The sequence below is a fragment of the Lepisosteus oculatus genome, chromosome 6 (genome assembly GCF_040954835.1).
Source record: "Lepisosteus oculatus isolate fLepOcu1 chromosome 6, fLepOcu1.hap2, whole genome shotgun sequence".
In the NCBI taxonomy this organism is placed as follows: Eukaryota; Metazoa; Chordata; class Actinopteri; order Semionotiformes; family Lepisosteidae; genus Lepisosteus; species Lepisosteus oculatus.
In genome coordinates, this window is record NC_090701.1 from 25,884,168 (window position 1) to 25,895,149 (window position 10,982).

The 10,982-nt window shown below is 37.0% G+C and overlaps 1 protein-coding gene across 1 annotated transcript; it reads left to right on the top strand.

Moving 5' to 3' along the window:
- Nucleotides 1-275: 275 nt before the first annotated feature.
- Nucleotides 276-9,995, top strand: rmdn1 (regulator of microtubule dynamics 1). The gene is made up of 10 exons (XM_006634330.3): nucleotides 276-446; nucleotides 1,810-1,918; nucleotides 2,815-2,902; nucleotides 3,459-3,618; nucleotides 4,717-4,806; nucleotides 5,179-5,234; nucleotides 5,414-5,501; nucleotides 6,352-6,382; nucleotides 7,808-7,941; nucleotides 9,296-9,995. The coding sequence occupies exons 1-10, from the start codon at nucleotides 321-323 to the stop codon at nucleotides 9,338-9,340; spliced, it is 927 nt and encodes a 308-aa protein (XP_006634393.1). The 5' UTR covers nucleotides 276-320; the 3' UTR covers nucleotides 9,341-9,995.
- Nucleotides 9,996-10,982: the final 987 nt, after the last annotated feature.

A 10,982-nucleotide genomic window follows, 5' to 3' on the forward strand; every position in this document is an offset into this window, starting at 1 on the left:
TCTGTGGTCATTAAAAATCTGATGTCCTGCCCTAATTTCCCATAGGTCTTTACCAATCATGGCCTGCTAATAATCCCCATCTATGAAGTGGCTTCATCATCCTGTGTCCAGAAATGTGCTTTATAAGTGCAAGGAATTATTATTATTATCCTTTAAAAAAAGCGAACAGAAACAGTCAGACAGGGAACTGCTGGGAACTATAAAACTGACTTCTGTTTCCAGCCGTAAGAAACCTAAGAGGGACTGTAGTCCAGCCCAGCTTCCTTACATACCAGCTGTTGAGTTGCATTCGCTTCAGCATTCTGAGGTTGACAGCCGGGATGGCGGGGTCGGCGTTGATGCGGCTGCCTGTGCGGACTCTGCTGGTTGCAGGTGGTGGGCACTGCAGAACCAAGACACACTCCGCGTTTTGCTGGATAAGCCGCAACAAATACTTCCTGAAAAATGTAATTTGTGTTTCTGTTAAATCTAACAGATCTGAAGTTAGGCTCCGGTAGTATTTAGCTTTTAGTTAAAGCCCAACGTTATCTTGGGCAGCGGGAGAGTCAGTAGCATACTGTATTATTTCAACCGGGCGAAACGGACTGTAAGTGTTGTGATGTGTTGCAGTTATCTTTCACTGCTAGCGTGGAAATGTAACGTTTAGTTAGTGTGAAACCTGTAGATCTAATTTTCCAATTCGTTTTTTATTTAAAGTATTTTTCACTGTATAATTTAGAGTTGGGGTGGTTCTCTTTTATTGCTTTTTTCAATCATTTGAATCGTATACTACAATTTACAGCGATGTTACCGACTGTGATCATAACGACTGTGTACGCTCAAGAAAACTGTAAACTTCATTATTCAGACAAAAGATCCACAGGAGAAACGTGTTCAGGCAAATTGCACTTTCTTTGCAATAGGGTAAATGGAACTGTTTGTTACGATCACATTACTTTTTTTTAAATAACACAATGATAAATTTAACTAGCTAGTGCCGAAATACTGTTTTTAAAACATCATTCCTAAAGGAAAATATGCTTTTTGTTAATGATTGAAAAACTAAAGTGCATAACGTTAAGAACATCTGAAATAAATGAGTAATCGTTAATTTTTGTCTTGCCACGAGCTAAATGAATGTCGATTTTGCTTAATTCGGTATTTTTCTGCAAGTCCAAGGGTCGTTTTGTGCGTAATTGAACTACATTGTGCATTGTAGAGCATTCAAGACAAAGACGAAAAAAGAGGCTAAAATTGCGTAGGTTTTGTATGCTACACTTTTTTCAAGTTTTAATATGGCCAGGTTACTCATACTAAAACAGAAAGACTCTGTCCTTATCCGGTACATGGAAATTAACTGGCGCAGAGCCGATGAATTAGAGTTGCTTCTGAGTTCTGGCATAGCACCGGCTACTATCGGTCAAGATGAGTGCTGTGGATTCGTTAGCCTGGTTAAAATGGACTGCATGGTCAAAGTGGACTCTCATTTTTTCACTTTTTAGTGTTTGCTTTTTTGTGTGTGTTTTTAAACATTATTATTATTATTATTAATAATAATAATAATAATAACAATAATAATAATAATAATTGCTTACATTTATATAGCGCTTTTCTGGCAATGGGGACTCCACTCCACCACCACCAATGTGCAGCATCCACCTGGATGATGCGACGGCAGCCATAGTGCGCCAGAACACTCACCACACATCAGCGATCAGTGGGGAGGAGAGCAGAGTAATTAAGCCAATTTATAGAGGGGGATTGTTAAAGAGCATTGTTCGTCTACAGTAGTTGTAATGTTTCACTTCTCTGTTTTTCCATTCTGTTCAGGTCGGAGGGAATTCTGCATTCCTGGTGACTTTGCCAGCCCTGTCGTTCATGGGTTATCAAGCCTACAGATTGGTTTCTGGCTCAGGGGTAGTTCATGCTTTTGACAAAGGTACTGTGAAACTGGAAATGCAGACAATTATGCTGTATGCAGGAGTGTCTGTACGTGGTCCTGGAGAGCTGCTAACAGTATTTACAGTTCAGTATTTACATCTTTAAAGATTTCTTTAAAGCAGAAACACTTGAAGAGATGGGAAAAGCTGGAAAAATGGTCAGAAAGCCAGAAACCAGCTCGTTAAGTTATGACCCACAGACAGGCTGTGACTCCAGGACCTGGATTGGACACGCATTTTGTGAAGCAAACTGACAAAAATTCCATAAATAAAGGCACATTTTGGGATGTGTGGGACAGGCGACAAAACATAATGTTGCTATCTTGGCAGTGATAGTTTATAAATTAAACATTTTCTGTACTAAGTACAACACTCTGATATTATGCAAACGAGCCATGAAAATGTTCTGACAATGAATTTAATAAATGATGTATGTTACATCAGATGGCTTTAATGCCAGCAATCAGGTGTCCCAAAATATTTTTTTCTGTATAATCTTTGATTTTAGATTGTGTCACATCATGCTTTTCATGTATTTACTATTTTGATGGAGTTTGATCAGCATGTCTTATTTTATCACAAGCGTAGTCTGTCCTTCTCATTTTCTTTCTGTGAAATAGCCTGTTTTATCCACTGTGGAAAATGAACTATACCATTATAGTTAACATTATACTCAACATTTAAAAGGTTGTTACGGTGTTAGGCAGGAGTGTGTAACACCAGGCAAACTATTGTAGTTTGTAGTGCAGAATATGTTACTAGTTCATATTTTAGGCATTGAAGGAAAATTATATTTTTTTTGTTTTGAATTAACTGTAGAAACTTCTAGAAACTGGTGTTAGTCACCTTAACCACACAGACCTTTACAGTGGCTGTTGTTTGCATTTGTTTCCAGCTCAGGATGTAATTGAACAAGCTGACTACCTTTACAGTTGTGGAGAGACTGAGAAGCTATACCAGCTGCTGGTTCAGTATAAAGACAGGTGGGCCCTGGATTACTGAACTGAATCATTCTGCCTTGCTTAAAGACATTACTTCACGGTCTTCCAACCATTGGAACCAACTCTTGACCATTGGAAAAGCTTGCAGTTGTTGAAAAGCTCCTGATGTGCAGTGTTTGCTACTAAAGTAATTCTGATCTTAAGATAAATTGTTGAACTATGGAGAAAAGACATTTAATGTTAAAAATGACTGGAAAAACCCTGGAAAGAAGCCAGGGTTTTGACTTCAGCAAGTCAAAACCCTGGCTGGGTAGCCTGTAGCACTTGAGCCCTCGTGTTCATGCTACATGGCTGGGTAGCCTGTAGCACTTGAGCCCTCGTGTTCATGTTTCGCTGTTCATATTGAAGGAATCTGCAAGGTTGAGTTTGTCAATATCTTTGAGGATTTTTCATATCTATATCAGGTCTTCTCATCTTTATTCAATACTTAAAAGATTAAGTGCTTTCACTTTCTTTTAAGTCCCAGAAAAATATTGTTTTTTCTCCCCCTTTCAAATCATTGTCCCGCCAGTGCCAGTTGTGCTTTCTCTCTTCGCAGTGACAATGCTGAGTTCCTGTGGCGCCTGGCGCGAGCCACACGAGACCTGGCCTTCCAGTCCCACATCTCCACAGAGGACAAGAAGAGGCTGACGTACGAGGCCTTTGACTGCGTCAAGAAGGCACTAGAGATAAACCAGTCCTGCTTTTCTGCCCATAAAGTGAGATGTTGTGTTTAATACATGAAGAACTCAAAATCTCAAGTGCAGCACATATGAGTTCATTTTGGTACTTTCAAAGCTCCACATGTTTAGACATCGTTGGGTATGTTAGTAACATATATTTTAATTTACTCATTCAAAAGTTAAAAACATGAATATTCATACAGCTTACAAAGACTAATGAGAAGTGGGATTGTGGCCCATGTTGCTCAATATTGCCACAATATTCACACTACAGGCATCCTGGGGTCCTTATTCCCATAGCCTATGTAACATATACGGCATATGTAATGTTTCTGCTTCATAGCTCCTACACATCTTATCCCATCTTCATCACAGTCTTCCAGCCGCTGTCCGGATAATTCCATCACAAGGCTTCCTACCTTTCACCATATAGTTCTCTTGCTGTTTTGTACAATGTGAAAGCTGCAGTTTCTGAGTGATTTACTTAGACTAAAAAAAAACATGACTATTTCTTTTTATCTTTGAATCTTCAGAGATTCATTGCATTTCTAACTTTTCCAAAAGAGTTGTCCACACAACATTAAAATAGTTGACAGCATGCTTCTCTGTCAGAGAGGGAATACAAGACCTCTTTAATTTTTACATGGATACTGTGTACAAGTAAAACCAGAGACTTGCAGAATTAGTAAAATTCCTATCAATTTGTAGGATAACTTTTCCAGCAAAAAGGAAAATCAACGCTTCTATTCACCTTCTTTCCAGTGCATTTAATTTTCAGAAATACAGTACGTCTCTTTCTGTAATTAAGTAATTTGCATTACTTAAATATCATTGCTCCAAGAGGTGTTTTTACTGTCAAAGGATACACAGTATATGACATGCAGTCATCTTAAATAACACCTGGTCCAAGAGAGTCATTTAAAAATGTTAATGCACACCCATGCTCTGTCGGTACAGTTGTTCAGGAAACAATAGCAATAAGTCCCAAATATACCTATATATGCTTTCTCAAAACAGTCTGAAAAAAAGTGTATGTCTCCTAAAGTGTAGTATTTGAAATGTGTTCCGTTGTGAAAGTAGTGTACTTTTGTACTTGTTTTAAACCAGTTATTGCTATGTCTGTTGTTATAACAGTGGTATGCTGTATGTCTCAGTGACATTGGAGAGTATGAAGGAACCAAGATAAAGATTGGAAATGCTTACGTCATAAGAGAACATTTGGAGGTGAGTTTTCTGCCTTTAGTCTGTTAAGATCTAAAATTCAGTACTTGTTGGTTCATTACAATCTTTAAATTAAGATAGTTAAAAGCTTTCAGCATTTAATGTAGCATTCTTGGAATTGTATTGATTTTATGTAGATGTAATAATGTTAGTGTTATATATATTATAATTAGTTCAGGTGGGTAGTTGCGTTAGCATGCGTAGGCTGCAAAGGAACAAGTCATAGGTTATTCCATGCTGAAAAAAAGGAGAGAAAACACAATTTTTCGGCCATGGAGCCTTCTTCAGGTGTGAGAGAGACCAGGCAGTAGGTAAGTATATTATAAATAAGTATATTATAATTATGTAACAGTATTTTTATGTATTTTGTCTTAGAAAGCTATCACATTGAATCCTAAAGATGCTACCTCAATCCATATCCTTGGCCTATGGTGAGTGATTTGCTTTCTCATATTCAATAATCTAATAACTCTTTTCAGCACTTATTTGGACTTCTCAAAACAAGTGTTTTATCCCTCTTAAAAGATGGTAATAATGAAAAAAATAAAATGCCTTACCAAATTGGTAAATTCTGTACTCTTAACAGGTTTAATAAATTCAATTTTTAAAGGTGTTTTGCTTTTGCTGAGCTGCCCTGGTACCAGCACAAAATTGCAGCCATGATCTTCGCCTCTCCTCCCAGCTCCACCTATGAAGAGGTGAGGACATGTGCACTTTGTCTCAGTGTCCCTCCCTTCTTCATGAAACACTGCAGGAATTTAGTACACTTTGGAACATTCCTGTATCATTGTAGTACCAACCTTCTTTCACTCATTTTAAGCAAACCCTGTAAAACAGGGCATTGGGTGATCTCTGGAAGACAACTTCACAAAGCTCATTTCAATCTGTCAAGATTTCCAAAAGCTGTTTGGGTACCTTTTTGCTAACTGGGTACTAGAAAACATATTTATTTTTCTTAAAGGAAGACACCGTGACCTGTAATTTATTCTGGGGTTACACGCAGGGTCTAACAAGGTATTTACACCAGAAGCTGGTAGTCCTGGTCCTGAGGAGCTCCGCATCTGCTGGGTTTTATTCCACATGATCTCTTTTACACATTTGAACACTTAACCCAACCTAATATTATGATTAATTATTTAATCCTATAATTGTTCACAGTTCCTAAACATTTGGAGGTTTTGTCTATTAGGATTCATAAAGCTAGGATCTCCAACTTCTGAGCAGAAAAAAGAAACTTAAAGAAGGAAAGACTCCAGTCAGCCAACCTCTTAGTTGAGTTAACCTCTTCGGAGTTCAGTTAAGGAGACAGCTGGAATGAAAACAGCAGGTTTGGGAGGCTCTAGAACCAGGGACTAGAACCTGGGTTCATTTAGGGTTCTAATAATTCTGTAATGAAGCAAGTGATAGAACTAATTGGAATTTCAAATCAACCCAATGTGGAATTTACCAGTAGTGTATGAAAAAGTTGTGGTTTCTTTTGCCTACTTTCTGTATTTTTGATTTTTATAAATACTTCAGTTAACATCAAATCCTTCTGTACTTTTTCAGGCTCTAAGTTTCTTCCTGAGGGCAGAAGAAGGTATGATGAAAGAAAAAATGATCATTTAAAACTGAGAAAACCTTATGGTTCTCACACATGCTTGTTCACTCATATCCATCTATAGGTGAAGGTATAGTATTGTCTGACTCTGAATGTACCTTGTTTCAGTTAAGTATTGGTAAACATTTAATACTGTACATGGAGGGGCTCAGCAAAAGAATAGCAAAAACTCAGTCTCTACTCAGTATTTGAGTTTAAGACGTTTTTTTTTGACAGATCATTTAACTAGCTAATTGCTGAAGGGTCTTTAGTTTAAATTGAGAAGTTGGAGAACACAGTGTAGGACCTGAGAAAATCTCACTATTAGTAATGTTCCTGGTTTTCTTTTTTAATTAGATAGTATCAGCACTTTGTTTTTTTGGACTTTATGCTAGGTGTGAAAATTTCAAGTACACCAAAAAAAAAAAGGAATTTTGAATAAAGTGCCGCAACAAACATTTATTCAAATGGTCTTTTTTTTCAGTGATCTACTTTAAGCTAGAACAATAGCGTTTTTATCTTTAGTGGTTAGTTTTAATGGTCATGTATGCTGTTCCAGTAAACAGGTGTTTAAAACAAATGTGCTATATAAAGCATTTTAACTCTTAAACAAGGGAGAGTAGGATCACTTGCTTTTTCCCCCATTCCATTTGAAATGTGACCATATAGTGGTGAAGATGTCTCTGACTCGTGTGGCAAGTGTACAACAAATGATGTTTCTAGTGTGCTCAGATTTACGTACTAGTATATCTCTAGACATCCATAGAAATAAAGACATTGTGGAATCCATAATGGAATGTTAGGAATGAGGAAGCTTCTACTGGCTGATAACAAACTTGTTCCTGTTTGTAACAAAGTCATTGCATATAAGCTCCAGGAAGAATATGCTTTTGTTATAGGATATGGTTTTAGCTGAATGTTTTGGTGAATTAAATTGAAAACCCTGTTATCTTGACAGTTGTTTCTACTGCCCAGTGACACTAACATCAAGTGGGTTTGAACGGGTCATTGTGATGTCACGCCTCATAGTTTTCAAGAGCATTTAAATCCACTGGTGTTTTGGTGTAGTGGGATTGTTTGGGTTGTGCAGCTCGGTAATGTGCCCAAGATGCAGTCTGAATATGGGTTCTGCCTAAATGTGTTAATCAAGCTTTTAAAGAACTACTGAAAAAGCAAACCTTACAGTATAATTAGGTCACTGAGCCTTAACACACAAAGCTTATGTACTTAAAACTCCAAAAGCTTTTAACATTTACAATGAGAAATCTTACTTATCCGTGTATGTTTCTGAATATGCTCTATTTATGTTTCTATGACAAGATTCCCTTAATTTAATTGCATCATGCTTTCCACTTGATGTAAAAGGAGGAATGCATCCTATTTGTTGATTTCATTTTTGTTTTTCCCCTGCCTGTCCCAATGCAGTTGACTGCAATTTCTATAGCAAGAACTTGCTGATGGTGGGGAAGACCTACATGATGTTGAAAGAGGAGGAGAAGGCCAGGATGTGGCTTTCTAAAGCCAGGGACTATCCAGCTCACACGGAGGAAGACAAGCAGGTAGGAATCTGGGTCTTAGCCCAGCGTCAGCTAGTCAGAGATACTTGATAGTCGCACATATAGATCACTTCTGGAGAGTCTGATTCTTGTGGTGTAGTCTCTGTGTACCAAGTGCCTCCCAGCTTGGTCCTTTTTAAAATAAATATCTGGTGCTTTGATGAAACAAAGTAACATGCTCTACTGTTAAGACAGAAGGCATTGGGAACTCTTAAAGGGGAACGGCAGTCCCAATTTCTCAGACTGATAATTTTGAATTTGAGAGAATTGTGACATGAAAGCAGCCATGTCTGCTCATTAGGCACTGCAAGGAAATGAGAAACCTTTAATCCTTTTTTGTCTTTTAGAACTATATATAGATATATTTTAAATGATGCGCCACTGTCAGGTATTTGGCTGTTCAGAACACGATGGTCGCACACTAAACAAATGATCAGATCACCAGAAAGTCTAACTTGTTTCCTTTTCCACGGGATATTCAACTAGCTAAGAGATGGGTGATAAACTTGGGCACTGATGTTGGTCCCATTGACACATTTCTTGGTGCGATTCAGTGTGATGTACAATCGAATAAGTACAGTGCAGCAGATATTTCACCCCAGATATTTTCGAATTAGAATTAGATCTGCATAATGTGTTAACAAGTATTATTTGTCGGCAAAAGTCTTGAAGTCGATTTGTCGAATTCAATTCAGTTGTGCTCTTTCAAATTAGCTGTTGAGGCAACGGCAACAATACCTGCAAAAATATAAGTCCTATTAGAATTTTTCTTCAGAGTGCGGTTTACCATGAAATAACCACTAATGTAAACGATGGAGCACTTTTTAAAAACTTGAAAATGAAACTTTTAGTTGGTTGGCAGGTTGCTCTTTTTTTGTAATACATAAAGTAGCTAAAAACACATTGCCTTTTGTTGGTTTCATGAAAATATTAAAATTAATATCAGCAAAATCCACTTGGTCCACATGTTTCCAATGTAATAGGGCTGCTTTCACGTCACCAGACATTTTGTTGCCTCCTTCTGAATCGCAGACAGCAATATGGCACTATGCATATTGTATGTCGAAACTTCTCTTTTGTGATGTAAATTGGAAGTTGTACACATTACCATGTACCTGTTAGTTTCATTGTGGTTTGAAATACACTCATCATTGCCAATTCATTAGAACCTCAAAATGTAAAAATAGTGTTGCGGTTCCCCTTTAACTCCCCTTGGTCATGCCTCTTGATTTGATATGCTGTATTTTAGTTCACTGTTAAAAGAGAAAATAACCAAGAAAGCCCTTATATTGCAGAAATTATTTTTCTGCATAAACTGCCATCAACCAGGGATTTGACATTTTTTCCTTCTTTCTAGGTTCATAAAGAGGCAGTTGACCTTCTTAAAAAACTCAATAACTGACAGCATGTCCATCCAAGAACTGGATCTCATTCTATATTCATTACCTACATGAATAACATTTTTTCTAAATTGTTTTATGCCCTTACCAAGACATTTTAGATTCTTAATTACAGAAGAATTAATTCTAAACTAGCAGGTTTTAAGAAAATATTTTCTTTATTGCATATTTGTGACACCTTCTGACCTCTTTTCTCACTTTTCCTACCCACTCTCAAATGTTTTTTGTTCTGCTTATGCCTCCCTTATGTCCCACTTACCTACTACAGTTTCTACTTTTCAATGTGAAATTAACTTCTACTCATTCCTTTGCAAATTTCACTGAAGCATTTCCCCTCTGGAGTATATATATTCACATATATACACAGTTTATATATATATGAAATACTTATTTTGTTTACATATATAGCTCTAACTTCAACAGCATTGAATTACAATTACAAATGTTTTATTTGGCTATGCTTTACCTAATGTAGCAATTTGTCCATGCAGTGGTTTTGTTACAGAAATAAAACAAAATGACTCAGCTTTTGCTGGGAATCAAGACCTTCAGCAAAAGATTCTCATGGTACATACTGTACATTACTACAATTTCCAAACTTGGCTGATATGAAAATCATGGTTTTCTTGTATTAATAAACTTATTTTCAAAAGTGTCTCCAACAGGCAATAACTTCTATCAGAGCATTTTAAATCTTTTAATAAGAGTCAGTCTCTATGTGCACATGCTTGCTAGTCTGAAGCTCACCATCACTGAGACCCATTAGGTTCTGTTTCAGGCAACAGGGGTCTGGCTGCTCAGGACAGGAATTGACACTGGTATGAAACTCTGATGGCATGAATGATAATAGCTGTATCAAAATTAATTGAGGAAACACTAAATACCCCCTTTTCCACCAGTTTGGTGATGTCCTTGGAAAATCTGAAGAGCGTGTCAGAGTGTAACTGGAATGTTAGAATTAAGCTGCAAATTCTGAAGCAAATGTGAAGACAGGCAAAGGTGCCAAGAGACAAACCCTACATTAAGATGTGGCACGGAAAATGTTAATTAAGCAATGCACACCATTGATTTAAGTTAAAATTTAATCTCAATCCAAAATCCAAAAATTTCCTTACTGCCATATCACACATTTTCATAGAGTTTCTTGAAGAAATTGCTTTTATATTTTAGTAAACTGAAATGTTTGAAAACTTTTTTTATTCATGGTGTAAATTAGTTATGTCAATCTGTAGCATTGTTTCTCTAGACTAGTATATTTTAAATCAAGCAAAGAAGCACAGAACATGCTCGAACAATTTAATTTGCTTACTTTTTACCACCAGTATATAAACCACTATGCAGCATGATCTTGTCATCTCTGACACTAACAAGGCCAGGTCTGGACAGTATGGGATACCCAAGTTACACCACGTTGCCCAAACTTAGTTGCAAGGTGGAAATCAGAAAGAAATGTAGGTATGGACTGATCTGAAAGGCTATGATGTTACTCACAATTATAAGAGGAATGGACATTGGCACAGCCTGGTAGGCACCACTTGTGTCTTTTGCACTTACTTGCATTCTTGCACTATGAAGCAAATGCTTCTGAAAGATTTACAACTTGTGCAATTCTAAATAATTGACAAGCTAGAATGCATCAAGATG